Genomic DNA, 21,357 nt, shown 5'->3' with positions numbered 1-21,357 from the left:
TTCAGTGAAATATGAATGCAGACCATAATACCATCATCTACAGTTACACACACACGTCGTTACGACTGCCCAAGCTCCAACGAAACAAGTTCTCTTTATATAGAGGATGGTGCTTTGTGTCATGCATGCAATTTACATCTTCAGCGCACTGCCATATGATCAACCTCATGAGTCTAACTTACCATTGTTATTAACTACAGCACAACTACGAGGCCAACTGAATGAACCAGCGACAGCTGCGGTGACATGATCAGCAGTGGTTGCCTGCCTCGCTTTATATTCTGAGGTCCCTCTGCGAAGCTGGCATCATGGAATTGCCTGACACCTCGGAGCTTGAAAGGGTGTGAACCCCTTTTGTTTTGGTACCGTTCTCAAGAGAAGAAGTGCTCCAGGCTCGGGGAGTTAAATACATTGGCTGCGAGCTGCCCTCCTTCCATGGAGGAAACAAACAGCTGGCACCGAATGAACCGCTGGTAGCAAAAGAAAGAAAAAGGACCATGTCAGACATGAATAACAGACGAGGACGAGGGACACCTGTCCCAAGAGGAAATGAAGATGCAACATACAGATAGTTGGGAAATTATCTCAAGGCTTGCGTCGATGTGGAAATCTGACTCCAACTGTCGAACAAACGAAGTTCGGCCTACTTCACTGCTGCAAAAGAGTACCTGCAAACATACACATGTTTCACTCAAGAATATAGATGCATCCCAAGCAATGTCCAAATATACACTAGGGAAATAATGTTCCCATGTTAACCAAACATTGAACAGTATATTCAACCAATTTTGCAGAACCGACACGGGGTTCAACTAAAGAAACAACTTTCTATGATGTATGAACTACAGGCAACCTTATCAAATTATATGTTCTACTATATATCCATATGCCATGCATTTTGTTTATTCTATCGACAACCGTTATCCTATCAAACAATGATTTTTGGAGGAAAACTTTAAAGCGAGTCATCCATAAATATTAACATGATTCACCGCAACACTGAAATGATGTAGCAGAGGAACATGAGAAACCGGAAACAAATAAATTAGTCTAATTAATAGTGTTGTCTGATGCAAACTTGTCACCTTTTCTTTCATCAAGCCACCAGTATTGAAAAGCCCGGCTTTCTCCAGGGCCATAAGAGCATTCTCCTGCAGTTATGGATCACTCAAAGTCATACTTAAGAAGTACTCAGATTAATATTCAAAGGAGTATTAACTTAACGTGTGAATACAAAAAATTGTCTATGGTAAACTTCAAAGAAATGCAAGGATGCACCATGAAATTTCTACCTCACTCTTATCATCAAGTACAGTTTCCATCAAATAAAAATCACAGTATTTGGATATTTCCAGTAGTAGTTCCACCACTGAGGGCTTAACGGTGGCATGGTTCTGCATCAAGGTAAAGACAGATAGCAGATAGTTAGCAAAAAATATGGGAGGGATGCATATAAATACCTTAAGAACATGCAAATCGCACCTGAAGCTCCTCGGGAGTTTTCTCCTCAAATACAATACCGACTAGTTGGCAAGTGACCTGCATGAACAATATTTATGAGTTTCTGTGACACTATTAAGAAATCATATATGTAATTTATTCATTTCAAGCATCACCAGTATTAGGAATATTCTTAAAGTGTGTCAGCATATATCATTATGGGTGTGATTGGTTGCCAGAGCCAGCCGGCATCAGGGCCGCAACAAGAACTTGGCGGTTTAGCAAGGGATGGGCTCTTAGGATGCAAGAGGGGTTGCCTAGTTTACACTCTACATTTGCCTCTAAAAGTTTTGTGCTCAACCTGATCCTGGGGAGAGGTTGTTTGGTTGCCTTTATATGAGTTTGCTATCACCCATGGAGTTGACAAAGAATATTACGCCAAACTTTAGTACGGTATATGTCTTATTATGCCTTCACAGCCTTCACTTTTTCTTAGTAGCCCTTATCAAACCTCAATCTACGCTCATGACAACCTAATTATAGTTGAATAACTATCTAATCTACAAAGAGATGCCTGAGTTACATCTAAATGGGCGCCTCCACCAAGCCTGACTTAGTGACCTGGGAACTCCCAAATGGATCTTGCATCTGGTCGGCAAGGTTAATTTATCCACCTGGTCAACCAAACACTGAGATTTTTGCATCCTATGGGACTGTCCCTCTACGTCGGGTCCTAGGAACTAATCACACTCTATGGTATTCTCCCTATTTTGTTCTGTGGTCTCTTATAGTTAGTTATTTAAATCATTTAACTGTTGACATGGTTGAAATGCCAGATTTCATTGTCCTCTCAATTAGGTACCAAAGCAAGAGACATTTCCATGTGGGATGTATGTAAATACATAATATTAATGTGCCAACCATGAGCTCGGCAGTGTACGCTATGCACAGAAATGTAACCATCATAATATGTCAATAGATGTTCTATTCCATGATTACAGCAAGTGGTCACTAGGTAAGGTCCAATGCATTTCAAGCGTCTTCTCATAGATCCTAGACATTTCATTTAGTACACTGTTTAAGGTGAACTCCAACCACCACCAGCATTGAAGAAAAATATTAGTGTTATTTATGTTAAATACAATATCCTATCGGCACAAATCTTCGTTTCCGTGCATCATGGATCATCAGTATTGTCATTGCACCATGTAAGTTCCCTACATATCTGATCTTCTTGATACAACCCAGCACTGGAGAGCACCGAGCTAGAGGAAGAAAACATACCCTTCTGCAGCCGCCGAGCCGCCTTGCCACGATCTGCCGCGTCGTCAGCTGCCAGTCACAGGCAAACCCCTGTCTGTCAGCAACCGAAACCCACACGCACATCAAACAAGGGCAACACGAGCACCGAGCAGATGACCCACCGTCCCAGAGTCGCCGGCGGGCTCGGCCGGGCCGTCGGGGGCAGGCGCGGCCGAGCCGGCGGCCGAGGGCCGCTTGGGGGCGGCGGGCCGGCGGGGCCTGGGCGTCGAGGAGGAGCGCAGGAACTTCCAAGCGAAGACGACGGCGATGGCGAAGCCCGCGACGGCGCCGAAGGACCCCGCGCTCTGCCAAGTGAGCCAGCTAGGGTTAGGGTTGGACGGGCGGTCGGGGCGGGCGGAGGGGGAAGGGAGGCCGGGGGGCGGGGTCGCTTACCTTGTGGCGGAAGAGCAAGGCGACGAGGTCGGAGATCCGGCGGTTGAGGGCCCGGGCGACGCGGCGCACCAGCGAGACGGCGTCCTGCTCGGCGGCGGCGAGGCCCGGCATTGCGGGGAGGCGCGCGGCGGGGCCTGGGCTGGGGTTGCGTGGTGTAGGAGGGGATGGGGGAGGCGGCCGATCAGGTGGGTGGGGGATCGCCGGATGGGCGGGGGAGCAGGAGGAGGATGGCGCAGAGTCGTGTGAGGCGACCGGGGGCCAGCGAGGCGCGACTACTGGGAGCACCTGTGCTTATCTTCTTCGCGGGGGAAGGAAGAGAGAGCATTCTCTTCTGCTTTTGGCCCCGAGCTGGAGAAAGAAAAATCCTCTCTGGTTCAAAGATTTTTACAGAATGATGATTCATCAACAATATTACTATTCTTTTTTGGCAGAAATTTCCATGTGATTTCGAAGAATTTGCCGTAGAAAACATAGTACGTACGAAATTGCCATGCCCCCACAACGAACGTTTTGTGGCTACTGGGGGTGGACCCTTTTCTTAATACTCCCTCAGATATTACTTGTCGCTCTAAACAAGATGACGTAGTTTTTTTTTATTCAAAGCAGTGAATTGTCCACAATTCATATAGGTTGATTTCTCATGCAACTAATCCATATGATTTATCCCTAGTAGTAAGAGATTAGGCTCTTTGAAATACTTTGTACTTTTGGTGAAATTTTATAATAGATCTGATATAAAAAAAAACTAAAATGGAACGGATGGAGTAGATATCAGCAACGGGAGAGGCTCCATCAATCGGGGGAGTGTACGGCCGGTGTATATGATTTTTTTCCCTGACCCCCTCCACCCCCCCCCCCCCCTCCTATTTTGTGTGCGAAAATGATTCATATTTACTATCAAAAATCATCGAACATACACAATATCTCAAACATAATAAAAATTACATTGAGACTCCGAGACCACAGACGACCAAGATTGCCGTCAGAGCGAGCCGCCGCTGCGCCACTGTTGTTGCTCCCCTGCCACAGCCGGCTTGACCTTGTCAATGACAGCTGGGAAGTTTTCGCGAACGTGCCCCTAAGGACCAACACCTTGGAGCCGCAATCGTCGGCGTTGAACCCTTGAAATATACTCGAAACACCTGGAACAAAACCTCGCCACACAGCGAGAAAACCTAACCTCACCGCTCCAAGCAGACGGTAAAAATCTACACTAGAACTCCGTCAAATACGTTTGGATGGACGAACTCAAGGAGGCTCGGAGCCCAGAAGACAAACACAAAGTAGAAGTAGCGCAATTCGTCCCGAGCGCCGCACTTGCGGGGACTAAAAAACCCTAACTGAAACTACTAACCGAGGTGGAAGCATCGGGATTCCCCTCCCCGCTACTGCCCAGTGGAGTAGCAGGCAGAGGGGAGGTGAATTCACGGCCTCGCCAGCAAAGTCTGAAGGGGAGAGTTTACCCTAGTTGTAAGGGATATGGGAGAAAATTGCCAACTGGTCATTTTTTTTCTTGATTTAGTGGACGTGAAAAATAAGAAGGGGTCTTTAGGTGAATTAAAGAAGTATTAGACATATGAGCGAAGGGCATATTGTTTTAAAAAGGGAGGAAAATGAAAGAAAATTATGGTGTAATATTGATCCTTCATTGTAATTATGTTTTTTTTGCGAGTGATCGTAATTGTGTTATCATCACTTTACTAATCTCTTATCAATTCTCACCCACCAAACACGAATAAACTTTCTATACTTCTTCCTCAAGTCTCCCCAAAAAAATTCCATCGTATGCCTGAAACTGAGGGAATGAAAAGCCACATCATATATCTAATTCTACCTAAACTCCCATTCACTTCACAAAAGTTACCAAACCAAATGGTATGGATTTTGAATATGCTAGAACCTTTTTTGCGCAAAGGCCTAATGCAATAAGTTAAGTATCACATATCCTTAGAAACACGACCTTACAAAATAAAAAAATAAAAACATTCAAAATAATGGGGGCCAAAGTTTTCTTCCTCCCGCATTCACCGGCGGCACGCGTGATCATTGCTCAATGCCGCCTTTCGACCTTGGCCTCGACGGAGCAATTTTTCTAAAACCCAGTGGCTCGTAGAAGAAAATCGCTAACGGCCCTTGGTACACGCAACAAATCGCCGTCCAAAGAAAAACACGACAATAAGAGCATGTAGAAACTTCAGAGACCATGAAAACGGGTCAAATCCAGACAAGTCCACCGAAAACTTAAACCGATCAGATCTCAAAACACCACTGGAGAGACATCTCCACACACCCTCCGGCGTTGAAAAACACACCAGTGGAACGGGGATAGGACGAGGAGAACATTATTCCTACCCTGAGACAACGTGGTCGTTTAGCCGTCCCAAACCAAACACAAAGACTCCTTAAAAAAACTTGGAAAGATCACCTATGTCTTGTATGAATGGTCCATGTCTGATTTCGAGCTCGTCGTCGTACAAAACCGTGCACTAACACCCTCTTCTCCGATAACCCATCCAGGACGGGCCATTGATGAAGATCTCTGTGCTGGATCCATCCGGCTGCCGCCGACTTCACTAACGACGCCGTCACACACCACCCAACGAAGGCCTCTGCTCGAGCACCCTCCATCGCCTCCACAACAAGCCTCCTCGATCTAGACCTCCCCGCCGTCGCAGGCTCCATGCGGGCTTTGCCCGGTGACGTGCCCCGGTGGCGGCGGGAGGGGCAAAGGACGGGTGGCTGCTAGGGTCGTTTATTCTTCTCATGAAAACGATTCGATCTCGCGTGAATATGCTAGAACTTGGTCATGCTTGTATGCGAATTTTGAATACACTAAAACTAATTTGAATTTAAGTTAGGAACCACACCATGTTATTAATTCAATCTTGATTTATAAGTTCGAAATCTTTAGCATGGTTTGCTCTTTGCTGCAGTCGAGTAGAACTTCTCTACGGTGCGACCGGTCGCTATGCTACGAAATGAAACGCGCGACCCCGCCACCGGTCCACCAATGCCGCCGCCGCCGCACCCGTCGCGCCTCGGCTTCCACCCGCTGGAGCCGGCGCTCTCCGCCGCGGCCGACGCGCTGCACCGCTCCTGCCCGAGCTCCCCGCGCCGCGCCGTCCTCCGCCGCGCGCGCGCGCTGCACGCGCTCCTCGTGGTCTCCTCCATGCCCTCCGCGCACACGCCCGGCACCTTCCTCGTCAACCAGCTCCTCGCGCTCTACGCCCGGCTCTCCGCGCTCCCCGACGCGGTCGCGCTCCTCCGCTCCGCGCCGCGCCCCAACGTCGTCTCCTTCAACACCGTCCTCTCCGCGCTCTCCCGCGGGGCCCCGCGCCACGCGCCGCAGGCCTTCCGGCTCTTCGGCCAGCTATGCGTGTCCGGGCTCCGCCCCACCGCGCCCAGCCTCTGCGCCGTCCTCCGCGCCGCCGGAGCGCTGCGAGACGGCCGCGCGGGCGCCCTGGCCCACGCGCAGGCCGCGGCGCTCGGTTTCCTCGCCAGCGACATCGTGCCCACCGCCCTGCTGCAGATGTACTCCGAGTGCGGGGCGCCGCGGGACGCCAACCGGGTGTTCGACGAAATGGCGACGCGGGACGTGGTCGCATGGAACTGCGCGATGCACTGCAGCGTGCGGTACGGCTACCTCGGGCGTGCTCTTGGGCAATTCTGCAGCATGGTGAGGGCTGGGCTGGCACCTACCGAGAGCACGCTCTCGTCGGTGCTCAGTGGGTGTGCACGCGCCGGGGATAGCCACGGGGGGCGCGTGCTGCATGGCTGGGTGGTGAAGTCGGAGGAGCTTGACCCTGACACGCCGCTGCAGAATGCGCTGCTCGGCATGTACTCCGGCTGCGGTGATCTGGACACTGCGTTACATGTGTTTGACAGGATTGAGACGCCTGACTTGGTGTCATGGAATACTCTGATTGCTGGGTTTTCTGCTGCTGGGGATGGATGGAGTGCTATGGATGCTTTTGTACGGCTCAAGGATGTGCAGTTCGGCGAGCCGGTTGTCCCTGATGAGTATACATTTGCAGCTGTGGTGTCTGCTGCTGCTGCTTTACCTGCAATGCGTAGTGGAATGCCACTTCATGCTGAAGTGGTCAAAGCTGGGTTGGAGACCAGCGTCTTTGTAGGTAATACATTGATCAATATGTATTTTACAAACGGGGAGCCAGGCTCAGCACGAATTTTGTTCGATTCCCTTCCCGAGAAAGATGTAATTATGTGGACCGAGATGGTTGCGGGCCATTCTTCGTCGGGTGAAGCTGAATTAGCCTTGAAGTATTTCATTAGCATGCTTCAGGAAGGGTACAAGGTCGACAGCTTCTCTCTCAGCAGTGCTTTGAACTCCACAGCAGAGTTTGCAGGTCTTAAGCAAGGAGAGATGCTCCATGCTCAAGTGGTAAAAAGTGGTTATGAGGGGAATATCTGTGCCTCCGGAAGCCTGCTTGATATGTATGCTAAAAATGGTGCTCTCCAAGGTGCCCATTTGGTGTTCTACACCATACCAAAGCGAGATTTGAAGTGTTGGAATTCAATGATAGGGGGATATGGCAATTATGGCAATTCAGAAATGGCATTTAAGTTATTTGGTGAGATGATTCGTGATGAGCTGCAACCTGACCATGTAACTTACATATCCCTCCTTTCAGCATGCAGCCACTGTGGACTAGTTGAGAAAGGAAAGTTCTACTGGTTTTGTATGATGACGGATGGTATTATGCCAGGATTCAAGCACTATACTAGCATGGTGAGTTTGTTAGGTAGGGCAGGTTTATTGGAGGAAGCAGTTGATTTACTGCAGAAATCCCCATTTGCCAAGAAATGTCCTGAACTATGGAGAATTCTGCTAAGTTGCTGTGTAGCATTAAATGATTTGTCCGTTGGTGTTCATGCTGCTGAACAGGCACTAGCGCAAGACCCAGATGATATGTCAACACATGTATTGCTTTCAAACCTTTATGCTGCTGCAGGAAAATGGGATGTTGTAGCTGAAATTAGGAAAAAAATCAGAGGGATGATGGTTGAGAAGGAACCTGGGCTGAGTTGGGTTGAGATAAAAAGTACGATTCATGTGTTCTCAGCAGATGATGAATGCCACTCACAGATCGATGACTGTCGTGCTGAGTTGCTTCGACTTAAGGGGAACATGGAATTGTTGTATAGTTCTGAAAATGAATTGCTTTCAATTGGCTAAGTTCCATGAATAGATTTCAATGAAAGAGCATTTGACTTGCTTTCCATTGAGGATTGATTATCGATAAGGACCCTCTGGTGAGTTTATTAAGATTAACAATATGGTGCATGTCTTCTCTGCAGTGCTGAAGTTTAAACCCTAACTGGTTTAAAATATAGTTGTGAAAATGATCTGCTGCCAAGTGGCTAAGTTGCCATGAACGGATTTTTCTTAGAACTTAAAAGCGGTTTTGACTGCTTTCCCCTGTCACGGCTACTAAACTGGCTTATATGATAAGATATCGAGTGTAATAGCTAAGCAGAAGAAATGAGAAATTATCAAGGGACAATCTATCAATTTAAGGTTCACACTTAGTACTGTTAGCACCATTGGATCAAAGAAGGTTTACAGCCAAGCTGCATCAAACAAGTTATTGAGGTGGAAGTAACTCACAGTAACCGATCATAAGTTTGACTTATGTTTGGTTCCGACAGAGACTAGGTACATACTAAACATTGGATTGACCAGCTGACAATTGCTCAAGTCTGCTTATAAAAAGGGAGAGAGAAGTTTGACCGAATGGTACCGTGTCTCTTATATCGACATATCTGTGTGATTCTGTTTCAGTCTGTCTATGATCAGCAGCAGAATTTCAAACTATAATTTTATACTTACCTAAATGTCCCGTCTTGCCATCTTTTAGCATTTCAGAGAAATTGTTGTTGTTTGTTGAGTCGTTTGTTTTGATTAAGGCTTCTTGAAATTTACAGGTTAAGCATTTTAGGGGTGTGCTGTTTGCTTCTGTGAATGACATGAACTGATGAATTTTGAAGATTACAGGGGAAGATATCCCAGAGCTTACATTGGAATTGCTTTAACAGAACAAACAAATTGGTCAGCATTAACTAAGGGCGTGAAGTTCCGGAGTTACCTGTCCCAATCAAGCCCTTCCAATCATGTAAGCTGCCTGAGGCCTGAATATTTGTTCCTTTGTGGATGAAAACATGGCATTTAGATTTGATGCATTAATATTCTTTGGTTTCAGAACTTAATACATGTATGATTTTACATGTCACATCAAGGCAACTAATAAGTCTGAAGTTTTAATTGTGGAATTCTTCTAATTGGAGCCTTATCAATGCATCATTGCTCTGTTAACACAGTATGCAAAGTTTGGTTGTGCTCATGTTGCACCAAGGAATTATAATGTGAATCACAGGTCAGGCACTAGCTGATGGATTGCTTAAAATAGTAAGATGATAAGTAAATTTCAAGGAATCGCATTTGTATGGATCTTACATAATTCTTGAGCCCCCATTCATATATCCATTAGATATATATTCAGCAGGCGGAGGAAATTAGGAAATTGATATGACCTGCATTGAAGTACCAGGATATACTTATTTACATGATGATTATTTTTTAAATTTAACTCTGACTATTTTTAGAAAAGACACCCAATGGGCATCTTATAACTGAATATTATCAAGGAAAACAGTGGACGGTACAATGGAAAGACAACAAGACACAGAACGACCAGTTTCACTATTGAGCTTATAGTTAGCCAATGCTGATATGTAACTTGCACTATTCAGTTTATTGTTCAGCCCAAATATTCCAAGGACTTCCTGAGTTTACACATTAATCATTTTTCAGGTGTGCTGTTTGCTTCTAGGAAAAACATGCACTAAAAAATGTTCAAGGATACGGGGCAAGATTTCCCAGAGCTTATACTGGATTTTTTTTTAACAGAAGCAATTTTTGTTCAGCATAACTAACGGATGACCATATGAATGTCAGAGTCAAGCCCTTACAATCATGTAAGCTGCCTGAGGTCCAGATGTTCCTTCCTCAGAATTCAAGAAAAAAAAATCCTTCATCCGTGAAATCATGTCGTTTTGACTTTGATTCATTAATTAATTTTCTTTGGTTCAGAACTTAATACATATGATTTTACATGCCCTTATCTAGATTGCGGAATCCAAAGTTTTAATTTAGCGTATTCTTATAAATTGGGTATCCATAGCGATCCATCATTGCTCTCTTAATACAGTTTCGTAGTTTGCTTGTGCTCATGTTGGACCAAGGAATGATAACTTTGACATGAATCACGGCTTAATTGCTAGCTGATGGATTGCTTAAAAACAGTAAGGTGGTAAGTAAAATTCAAGGAATGTTGTTGTTAGGAACTGTCATGTTGAGGGCATGACAAGTCAGCTCAGGAGGAGGGCCACAGCTGCAGCACTGGGCCCAGGAAGGGACATTAGTTCTTCCAAGGAACAAAGATAGGAAGTTATGATTTGGGTAGCTTCGGCGCCGATCCAGGCGCACTGAGATTACGAACCTCGTCCCCCTGTTGACCACCCCTACAACCTGTGATCCAGTCAACCAAATCCCAAAGAACATGACAGACACTTTATGCAGTTCCAGCATGATAGGGCAACATAACTGCCTAGAAACTTAAAAAATCATATGTGAAAGATCTTACACAATTCTTTATCCCCACACATGTACAAAAATTGCCTTTGGAGCTCGGCCTCCATGGAGGCCTCCAAATTCAAATTTCGAATTTCATCAAATATCATATTTTTACATTTCAAAAAATTCTGAAAAAATACAGATATACATGAAGGCATAACACACATGTGTGTAAATTTTCAGGGCAAAATATGTTGAAATGAGGGCTGTGCAAAAAAGACAAATCTGGGCCTTTTTTAACACATGATACTATTCATCCTCCCAGGCCATGAATTTGTCTTTTTTGTACAGGTCGCATTTCAACGCATTTCATTTTGAATTTTTACACACATACACATAACATCCTTGTTTACTTGCACAATTTTTTTCAGATTTTTTTGAAAGCAAAAAGTTTGATTTTTGATTTTTTCAGAAAAAGGCCTCCATGGAGGCAGAGAGCCAAACGTCCGTTCTCCACACATGTAATGCTATATACTCCCTCCGTTCCTAAATATAAAACGTTTTGGTAGTTCAATTGAACTACCAAAACGTTTTATATTTAGGAACGGAGGGTTTTGAACTACCAAAACGTCTTATATTTAGGAATGGAAAGGGAGTTCACCAGGTGGAGGGAATTAGGAATTAGACATGGTCAGTAGCAGAATATACATTTTTACGTGGCAATTATTCTCGAAGTTATTCAACATTAGTTTCACTATTTGACTTAGTTTAGCTAATAATGTGGATATGTAACTTGCATTTCTTTAAATTATTGTTCAGCCCAAATAACCGAAGTGTAGTTTTTGGTACCCAAATTTGTAGAAATAGTCAAACCCTCCTGAGTCAATTGTTAGGGAAGCTCGGGGGTGGGTGGGGGCTTATATGAAAATGTTTTGAGAGAAGATTCTCTGGACCATGGTCCAGCTGCACCTATGGTCCACATCGTTAGATCTAAGGACATGGGCATCTATGTATGGGCCAGATTAGTAGAGATGGTGAGCATTTATGCTAATATGGATTACTGACTGTCCTTAGAGTTTGGACCATAAGGGTTGCCCATTAAAATTCATGCCAAAGACGTCTCGATACATGCCAATTTGCTATGTGGATGGGTTTGCACTGCTGCCAAACAGCCAAAGCACACTGCATGCATGGCAGCATGCTAATGTGAGAAAATGCGGTACCTACTTTTGATTAGATGGCGCTATATACTTATACTTTGTTTACGTTGGCACTATAACAGAAACCATATTTTTTATTAGTGTCCATATTTCCTCTCATGTTCCAGTGAATATATTACTCATGTGTTTTCGCTTTTCAGAAAATTACAAAAAGGTGTCATGGGAGAGAAAATCAAACATATACAGTAAATTTTTAGGAGCAGAATCTACAATTTCCTATTTGTGTTCCAGTGAATATCGCTGATAATTTTACAATCTTAAAGTACATCTATGTGGTATGTCTATGCTACATTTTTGGCAATTGTCAAGGGAAAATCCAGAGATATAAAAGTTTTTAATTTCTAGAATAGCAGGTGGATCATCAAAAACATATATTTCTGCCCATTAGAGGCATTCATCTTGTAATTAGTAGTAACTTCTCCATAGTTATGACAATAAAAATGAATGCGATCACAGTAGCTATATGCGATGACCTTGGTCGAGTTAGTGCTAGATACATCCATTTGAGCGACAAGTAATTAGGGACGGAGGGAGTACTGCCTATGTGATTAAGGTCTTATGAGCTTACTACCCAGTAGCATGCCCATTATGCAACATGGTCCAGTAGAACACTGTTGTATGTTTTTACTAAGTTTTTTTGGGAGGTGGGTGGGGTTTATATTTGGTCCTCAAGCGGGACAGGAGAGTGAAGCTGTCTTTATTAAAAAAAATGTTTACATGGAAATGATTCTTTAAATTGAACTTCAACTTTAGTTCCACTATTTAACAAAGCTAACAATGATGATATATAACTTGCATTTTTGATTTATTGTTCACCCCAGATAATCCAGGCGTAGTCTTACGGTATCTAAAGCTGTAGAAATAATCAAACCGTCCCATAGTGTTTTAGGACTTACATTGGGTCGCTGAGTCAATTGTTGGGGAAACTCGTGGAAAACACTAGTAAGGGATGACTTATATTAAAATGATGTAGTTTGACTATGTCAGTTTTCTGGGTGGGTGAGTGGGTGGGTTGGTGGGGGTATTCATATTTTTTCCATGAAAGGGGGACAGCTGGGCAGGAGGCTGAAGCTATCTTTAAGTACAGAAGAATACACTGTCCATCCCTTGATGTTGAGAACAGCAACTCAGAGAGTTTGTGGTACAGCTTCAAACTGAACTATTTTCTGCCGGCCCTTTTGTTTTCCAGTTATAAGCCCCAGACCACCTTCTTGGTTTATGTTCCTTCATTAGGCTTTCTGGACAAGTATAGCGCCAAGGTAACAGGTTTGTCCTTTCCTTCTTTTGGACTGCTCTCACAATTCCTATTTGACATTTTCGTGTGTTCTTGATGCTTGAATTTCATGCAGCTTCGCAAGAAAGGTGCGAGTTTAGCCCAGAATTCTGTTCCAAGCCCTTCCAGTTTGTTCATGACCTTCAGGATCATCTTATAGTTTTGCCACCACCTCTCGCCAAAAGATGGGAGGCTACTACTGCTTGTTTCCCTGCTTGCTCGTCTGCTTTCTGCTCCACACACTTGGCAGCCACTCCCTGAATCAGACATGCAATCCCACTGACCTGGAGGCGCTTCTCTCCTTTTCCAGCAGCTTGGATAGGAAGGGCAGCAGGCTTGTCGGGTGGGGTCCCAACGACACAGCGTGCTGTTCTTGGACCGGCGTCTCTTGTGATCTTGGGAGGGTTGTTGGGTTGGATCTCTCCAACAAGAGCCTTCATGGCGGCATCTCCTCAGCAATCAGCTTGCTTGATGGCCTTGTGACTCTAAACCTCTCTGGCAACTCTCTCCATGGTCAGCCACCGGTTGGGCTTGGCCGGTTAGCAAGGATGCGGATTCTCGACCTCAGCATGAACATGCTCTCCGGCGCGTTCCCGACGAGTGAACACGGCTTCCCAGCGATTGAGGTTGTGAATGTCTCCTTCAACCAATTCAAGGGACCACATCCTGTGTTCCCTGGCGCAATGAACCTGACGGTTCTTGATATCTCGAGCAATGCCTTTTCTGGTGGCATCAACATCATGGTCCTCTGTGTTGCGCCGGTCAAGGCCCTGCGATTTTCCAGGAATAAGTTCACCGGTCAGGTCCTCACCGGCTTCGGCCAGTGCAAGATGCTTACTGAGCTCTCTATTGACAGCAGTGGCCTTACCGGAAACCTCCCCAGCGACCTTTACACTATATCAGAGTTGAGGAGGCTGAGCTTACGAGATAACCTGCTCTCTGGTAATCTCGGCGAGAACCTGGGTAACTTCTCTCAGCTTATCCATATTGACCTGTCATATAACATGTTCCGTGGCATCATCCCTGACATGTTTGGAGGTTTGAGGAGGCTGGAGTTCTTAAACTTGTGCTCAAATTTGTTAACTGGCACATTGCCTGCTTCCCTGTCGAGCTGCCCAATGCTGCGAGTGATCAACCTAAGGAACAACTCGCTGTCGGGCAAGATTACCATTGACTTCCGTTTATTACCAAGGCTGATCGTTTTGGATGCAGGGGCCAACATGCTGAGTGGTCCTATACCTCCAGATCTCATGTGGTGCACTGAGTTGAGGACACTGAACCTTGGAAAGAACATGCTTGATGGGGACATAACAGAGAGCTTTAAGAATTTGCGATCCCTGTCGCACCTTTCGCTTGATCGTAATGGCTTCACCAACTTGTCATCCGCATTACGAGTCTTGCAGCACCTGCCCAAACTGACAACTTTGGTGCTCACCAAGAACTTCCATGGTGGTGAGACCCTGCCTATGGATGGCATCAATGGGTTTAAGAGCATGCAGGTGTTTGTTTTGGCAAACTGTGCGCTCTCCGGCATGATTCCGCCTTGGCTGAAAAGTATGGAGAGCCTCAGAGCGCTGGACCTTTCATGGAATAAGTTGAATGGAAAGATCCCACTATGGTTGGGCAATCTCAATGATCTCTTCTACGTCGACCTGTCAAACAATTTGTTCAGTGGGGAGCTGCCTGAGAGCTTTACACAGATGAAGGGTTTAATTTCAAGTAATAGTTCGAGTGAGCATGCATCAATGGAGGATTTCCCATTATTTATCAAGAAGAATTCATGTAATAAAGGTTTGCAGTACAACCATGTCAGCAGCTTCCCGCCGTCGCTGATCCTGTCCAATAACTTGCTTGTTGGGCCAGTCTTGTGGGGCCTTGGCAATCTTGTGAAGCTTCATGTGTTGGACTTGGGCTGGAATAACTTATCGGGGTCAATTCCTGATGAGTTGTCAACCATTTCAAGCTTGGAAGAGCTAAATTTAACCCACAATGGCCTCAGTGGGAGCATACCAGAATCTCTAGCAAAGTTGACATTTCTCTCCACGTTTGATGTCTCGTACAACAACCTGACTGGACTAATCCCAGCAGGGGGTCAATTTTCCACATTCACAAATGAGAATTTCGTGGGCAATGCTGGACTATGCCTTCGTTGGAATGGCCCCTGCTTTGGAAAGGCTCCATTTGAAGAAGGAAGTGATGGCACCGATACCATATCCGCAATGCTCACGATGACATACATCACTGTGGAAGTGGGATTCGCTTTCGGGCTTTTGACTGTCTGTAACATACTGTTCTTCGCAAGGGCTTGGAGGGCCGCATATTTTCTGGCGGTCGACAGGTTCTTTGATAAGCTCTATGTAATGACAATGGTGAAGGTGAACAAGCTCACAAGAATTTGGGAGGATAAAGATCATCTTTAGAACAAGTCAGACATTGCTCTTTGCAGGTCCTATCTAGGGGGCTTGTGTGCAAATGTTCTTTTTACTTTATATATGCCGTCTCCTTTTTCTCAGCTTATTATAGTGTCTTCCTTGCTACCACCTCAGGTGTCATTAGGTGGATAGATTCAGTAGCAGGGGTCATATGGTTAGATCTTGAATTCCTCTTCATGCTGAGGGCAATATTGTTTGTGATATGTGTTGATACAACAAAATTTATGAACTGTGTGGTGGGTGCTAATCTGAAGACTGTTTGCTGTTCTCTGTGTGCAGCAGTACAATGTGCTGCCCCTTTCTCTGTTTGTTTAGCTAATTGAAGGTAGCGCTTGTAGATTTCGGTTTCTTCCGCTTAAACCTTTTTTTTCAGTTTCTCTTGATTACTTCTGAATTCTGGTTTGTTTTACTGTTTGTGCTACTATTGTCTAGGCTAGTTCTAGTTTTTAGCTAGGATTTTGGTCCTCGTGAGGAGGCGAAAGAAAAGGAAATGTTGTGTCAACTTCTGCAGGAAAATATGTGTCAGACATAAACATTGCTTTAAAACCTTTATGCTTCTGCCGGGAAACAGGCCGTTGCGGCAGAAACTAGGAAAAGAGCCAGAGGGATGATGGCAAATGAACCTGGGCTGAGCTGGATTGAGTAAAAATGCAATTCATTTGTTGTCTGCAGATGGTGAGTGCCACTCTCACATAGATAGCTGTAATGGCGAGTTGCTTAGACTCAAGGGAAACACGGAATCTGAAAATGAATTGCTGTCAAGTGGCTAAGTTGCCATGAATAGATTTCAGTTAAAGAGCATTTGAGCTGCTTTCCATTGGAGACTGGTGGTCGATAAGGGCCCTGGGTGTGCTGTATTCAGATATAAAATATGATTGGTGCCTGCAGTGCTGGTGGTTGGAAAGGACTGTAATGGTTTAAAGTGTAGTTGCCATGAACAAAACCCAGTTAAAAGTGGATTTGACTGTTTCCTCTGTCCTGGCTAGTAAGGGCGTGAGGTTCCAGAGTTACATGTCTAAGTCAAGCCGTTCTAATCATGTAAGCTGCCTGAGGCCTATATATATTTCTTCCTTTGTTGATGAAAGCATGGCATTTAGACTTTGATTCATTAAGTAATTAGTTCTCTTTAGTTTCAGGACTTATTACAGACTGTATGATTTTACGTGTCCCCCGCCAGGGCAACTAATAATTCTGAAGTTTTAATTAGTGAGTTCTTCTAATTGAGTAATCATATCAATGCATCATTGCTCTCTTAATACAGTATGCGTAGTTTGGTTGTGCTCATGTTGCACAGAGGAATAACAGTTTGAGCTATGACTCACGGGTTAATCGCTATCTGATGGATTGCTTAAAAGCTGGAAGGTGACAAGTAAAATTCAAGGAGTCTTGTTGCCAGTTAGAATTTGTACAGTTCCATTGTGACAGGGCAATAAAACTGCCTACTTATCTTGTTTTCATATTTGTATCGATCTTACATAATTCTTTAGCCCTCATTGATGTATCATTAGCTACATATTCACCAGGTGGAGGAATTATGAATTTGATATAGTCCGCATTGAAGTAGCAGGTTATACTTATTTACATGGCGATTATTCTCTAAATGATCTTTGACATTAGTTTCTATTGAACGTTAAGCCAATGCTGACATGTAACTTGCATTACTGAGTTTTGTTGAAATATATTGCCCACCTCCCTCCATCAGTTCGGACTTTTGGATGAGTTGGTATCATAGCCAAGAGGTCTTGAGTTCAAGACCCTGCCAACGCAGTATTAAATAAAACGATTCTGCGGCCTACATCGCACTGCCGATTGCCGTTGACTTAAAGAACAGCAACCAAAAAGTTTGCTGTTAAGAATGAACTGTTTCCCTTCTTTTGGAATCCTCCTGTGGTTGCTATTTGTCAGCTTCGCTTGTTCTTGGTGCTTGATTTCATGCAGCTTTGCAAGAAAGGTGTGTGTTTTTAGCCCAGAGTTCTTTCAAATTGTTCATGTCATTCAGAAACATGTTCTAATTTTGCCTCTGCCTCTCACCAAAGATGGGAGGCTACCACTGCTTGTTCCACCTCTTGTTTATCTACTCTCTGCTCCACGTACAAGGCATTCACTCCCTGAACCAGACATGCAGCACCACTGACCTGGAGGCTCTTCTTGCTTTTTCCAATGGCTTGGATATGAGCAGCAGACTTGTTGGGTGGGGTTCCAGTGATGCAGCATGCTGTTCCTGGACCGGCGTCTCTTGTGATCTTGGGAGGGTTGTTGGGTTGGACTCTCCAACAAGAGCCTTCATGGCGGCATCTCCCCTGCGATCACCTTGCTTGATGGCCTTGTGACTCTAAACCTCTCTCGCAACTCTCTCCGCGGCCAGCCACCAGAGGGGCTTGGCGGGTTAGCAAGGTTGCGGAAGCTTGACCTCAGTGTGAACATGCTCTTTGGTGTTTTCCCTGTGAGTGAAGGTGGCTACTTGGCGATTGAGGTGGTGAATGTCTCCTTCAACAAATTCACCGGATCTCACCCTGTGTTCCCTGCCGCAATGAACCTGACAGTTCTTGATATTTCTAGCAATGCCTTCTCTGGTGGATTCAACACCACGGGGCTCTGTATTACGCCGGTAAAGGCCCTGCGATTTTCCAGGAATGGGTTCAATGGTGAGATCCTTGCAGGCTTTGGCCGGTGCAGGATGCTCGCTGAGCTGTCTATTGATGGCAGTGGCCTCACTGGGAATTTCCCCAGCGACCTGTACACTTTATCAGAGTTGAGGAGGCTGAGCTTATGGGAAAATCAGCTCTCTGGTAGCCTCAGCGAGCACCTGGGTAACTTCTCTCAGCTTATGCATATCGACCTGTCATATAACATATTCACTGGCATCATCCCTGATGTGTTTGGGGGTTTGAGGAGGCTGGAGTTCTTAAATTTGGCCTCAAATTTGTTCAGCAGCACATTACCTGCTTCCCTGTCGAGCTGCCTAGTGCTGAGGCCTGAGGGTTATCAACCTAAGGAACAACTCGCTGTCGGGTAAGATTGCCATTGACTTTAACTTACTGCCAAGGCTGAACATTCTGGATGTAGGGAGCAACATGCTGAGTGGTGTTGTACCTCCCAGTCTCATGTGGTGCACTGAATTGAAGACACCGAACTTTGCAACGAACAAGCTTGAGGGGAAGATACCAGAGAGTTATAAGAATTTGCGGTCCCTGTCGCACCTCTCGCTTGTTGACAATTGCTTCACCAACTTGTCAACGGCATTACGAGTCTTGCAGTACCTGCCCAAACTGACGAGCTTGGTGCTCACCAAAAACTTACGTGGTGGTGAGACCTTGCCAATGGATGGCATCAATGGGTTCAAGAGCATTCAGGTGCTTGTCTTGGCAAACTGTGCGCTCTCTGGCATGATCCCGCCTTGGCTGCAAAGCTTGGAGAGCCTCAGAGTTCTAGACCTTTCATGGAACAAGTTGAACGGAAAGATCCCGCTATGGTTGGGCAATATGAATAATCTCTTCTATGTCGATCTGTCAAACAACTCATTTAGTGGGGAGCTTCCTGAGAGCTTTACACAGATAAAGAGTTTAATTTCAAGTAATATTTCGAGTGAGCCTGCATCAATAGAGGACTTCCCGTTATTATTCAAGAAGAATTCAGCTGACAAAGGTTTGCAGTACAAACATGTCAGCAGCTTCCCGCCGTCGCTGATCCTCTCCAATAACTTGCTTTTTGGGCCTGTGTTGCGTGGGCTTGGCCATCTTGTGAATCTTCATGTACTGGACTTGAGCTGGAACAACTTCTCAGGGGCCATCCCTGATGAGTTGTCAAACATGTCGAGCCTGGAAGCTCTAAATTTGTCCCACAATGATCTCAGTGGGAGCATACCAGCATCTCTAACAAAGTTGACATTTCTGTCCAAGTTTGATGTCTCTTACAACAAGTTGGCTGGAGATATACCAACAGGGGGCAATTTTCCACATTCGCGAATGAGGACTTTGTGGGCAATTCTGCACTCTGCCTTCTTCGGAATGCCTCCTGCACTGAAGAGGCTCCATTTGTGGAAACTAGAAATGAGCAGCATCGTGGTACGGATACTGAAATGCCTGCGATGACATACATCACCGTGGAAGTGGGATTCACTTTTGGGCTTTTAATGGTCTGGAACGAACTGTTCTTCATAAGGGCTTGGAGGGTTGCGTATTTTCTGACGATTGATAGGTTCTTTGATATGATTCATGTCATGATAGTGGTGAAGGTGAACAAGCTCAGAAGAAAATGGGAGTATAAAGTTCATCCTTAAAGAAAGTCAGACACGGCTGTGTGCAGATGTTATTTACTTCATATGATGTTTCCTTTTCTCAGTTTGTGGTTTCTTCCTTGGTCCTTGCTTCCGCTTCAGGTGTCACTAGGTTGTTTGATTTAGCAGCAGGGCTCCCTGTGATTAGATTTTTAGTTTCCCTTAATGCCGCGGACAATATTGTTTGTGATATGTGTGATATATTAAAATTTAAGAACTGTATGTTGCATGCTAATCTAAAGACTGGTCGCTGTGTGGAGCAGTAAAATCTGCTTTCCCCTTTCTCAGTTTGTTTGGGCATCGATCAAAGATGATTCTCGCACTGTTTTTTCGTTTCCCCCTCTCAAAATCTCTCTTTCCACTTTCTCTTTACTATTCCTGGAATGATTGGCTTCGTTGGCTCCAAGAAACACATGAATCTTTTTTTCTCTCTGTAAAATTGTACAAGCCTTCCTTTACTTTGTTTTTGACTGTTGTCTTGGCTAATACTAGCATTTTTGAAGGTTACCTCATTGTATTTTAGCAAGGCTTTCGCTCCCAGCTTCTCAGAGTCTGCTCATAGAAAGGAGAGAAGTGTGAGCCAATGCTATCGTGTGTCTTGCATCAATATATCTGTTTGATTCTGTTTCAGTCTGTCTGTGATAAACAACAGAATTTTAGCTACAGTTTTCTCTCTCTACGGAACAGAGACAGCTGAATGCCCCGTGTTGCCCTTTTTTTAGTGTATATATAAGAGAGCTATATATTTGCTTGTCGAATGCTATTATTTTGACAATGGCTTCTTGAGTTGCAGGCTAAGCATTTTCCAGGTGTGCTGGTTGCTTCTATGAAAGATATGAGCTGATGAATATTGAAGATTACAGGGAATGTTCTGATTTAACTAAGGGCATTATGTTGCAGAGTTACCTGTCCCCAATCATGTAAGCCGACTGATGTCTGGATATTCCTTTGTGGGTGGAAGCAACCAGCAAAGAACTTAATAAAATCTGAAGTTCTAACTTAGTGAGTTAATAAAGTGATGTAAGCAGTCAACTAAATAAATCTGAAGTTCTAACTTACTGAGTTCGTCTAAGTGGCTAACCCTCTCGATCCATCGTTGCTCTCTTAATACAGATTGCTTACTTTGCTCATGCTCATGTTCCACCAAAGGATCATAATTCGCTATGAATCATGGTTTCAGTGGTAGATGATGGATTGCTTAAAAAAGTGAGGTGGTAAGTATACAGTTCTTGTTTTCGTATCATATGGATCTTACATAATACTTTAGCCCCATCCTTGTATCCAGTAGCTATATACAGGAACTTAGAAATTTGATATGACCTGCATTAAAGTAGCAGAATATACTTGTTTACATGACAATGCTAAATTCTCTAAATTTAACTTCAACACTCTGTTCACTGTTTAAATTAGCTAGCTAATGGTGATAT

The 21,357-nt window shown here is 44.7% G+C and overlaps 3 protein-coding genes and 1 pseudogene across 4 annotated transcripts; 3 read left to right on the top strand and 1 right to left on the bottom strand.

Moving 5' to 3' along the window:
• Window positions 1-75: 75 nt before the first annotated feature.
• LOC123190997 (peroxisome biogenesis protein 22) lies at window positions 76-3,471 on the bottom strand. The gene is made up of 8 exons (XM_044603741.1): window positions 3,136-3,471; window positions 2,865-3,047; window positions 2,725-2,772; window positions 1,483-1,539; window positions 1,293-1,394; window positions 1,086-1,151; window positions 567-668; window positions 76-470 (listed from the first exon to the last, which is right to left on the bottom strand). Exons 1-8 carry the CDS (start codon window positions 3,244-3,246, stop codon window positions 372-374), a joined length of 768 nt encoding a protein of 255 aa, XP_044459676.1. The 5' UTR covers window positions 3,247-3,471; the 3' UTR covers window positions 76-371.
• A 2,610-nt stretch (window positions 3,472-6,081) lies between these two features.
• Window positions 6,082-11,200, top strand: LOC123190993 (pentatricopeptide repeat-containing protein At3g50420). Its single transcript, XM_044603731.1, has 4 exons — window positions 6,082-8,409; window positions 9,082-9,269; window positions 9,357-9,530; window positions 9,968-11,200. The coding sequence occupies exon 1, from the start codon at window positions 6,104-6,106 to the stop codon at window positions 8,330-8,332; it is 2,229 nt and encodes a 742-aa protein (XP_044459666.1). The 5' UTR covers window positions 6,082-6,103; the 3' UTR covers window positions 8,333-8,409; window positions 9,082-9,269; window positions 9,357-9,530; window positions 9,968-11,200.
• A 237-nt stretch (window positions 11,201-11,437) lies between these two features.
• On the top strand, window positions 11,438-15,902 carry LOC123190992 (phytosulfokine receptor 1-like). 2 transcript variants are annotated; one of them, XM_044603730.1, is made up of 2 exons: window positions 11,438-13,208; window positions 13,299-15,902. In XM_044603730.1, exon 2 carries the CDS (start codon window positions 13,408-13,410, stop codon window positions 15,640-15,642), a length of 2,235 nt encoding a protein of 744 aa, XP_044459665.1. In that variant the 5' UTR covers window positions 11,438-13,208; window positions 13,299-13,407; the 3' UTR covers window positions 15,643-15,902. The 2 variants fall into 2 exon arrangements, with proteins under 2 accessions (XP_044459665.1, XP_044459664.1); XM_044603729.1 differs by having other exon boundaries at window positions 11,438-13,215.
• A 260-nt stretch (window positions 15,903-16,162) lies between these two features.
• On the top strand, window positions 16,163-20,704 carry LOC123190991 (phytosulfokine receptor 1-like; annotated as a pseudogene).
• Window positions 20,705-21,357: the final 653 nt, after the last annotated feature.

The sequence above is a fragment of the Triticum aestivum genome, chromosome 2A (assembly GCF_018294505.1).
Source record: "Triticum aestivum cultivar Chinese Spring chromosome 2A, IWGSC CS RefSeq v2.1, whole genome shotgun sequence".
Lineage (NCBI taxonomy): Eukaryota > Viridiplantae > Streptophyta > Magnoliopsida > Poales > Poaceae > Triticum > Triticum aestivum.
Note: the sequence above shows the minus strand (reverse complement) of the source record. Positions and strands in the feature narration are given on the sequence as shown.

What these genes read in the sequence shown, in the direction of transcription:
- LOC123190997 (XM_044603741.1), bottom strand. Translation starts at nt 3,246, where the DNA reads ATGCCGGGCCTCGCCGCCGCCGAGCAGGACGCCGTCTCGCTGGTGCGC. An exon ending in CCTTGCTCTTCCGCCACAAG is followed by an intron (nt 3,048 to 3,135) that starts GTAAGCGACCCC and finishes CTCACTTGGCAG; the next exon opens with AGCGCGGGGTCCTTCGGCGC. An exon ending in AAACTCCCGAGGAGCTTCAG is followed by an intron (nt 1,395 to 1,482) that starts GTGCGATTTGCA and finishes ACCTTGATGCAG; the next exon opens with AACCATGCCACCGTTAAGCC.
- LOC123190993 (XM_044603731.1), top strand. Translation starts at nt 6,104, where the DNA reads ATGCTACGAAATGAAACGCGCGACCCCGCCACCGGTCCACCAATGCCG.
- LOC123190992 (XM_044603730.1), top strand. Translation starts at nt 13,408, where the DNA reads ATGGGAGGCTACTACTGCTTGTTTCCCTGCTTGCTCGTCTGCTTTCTG.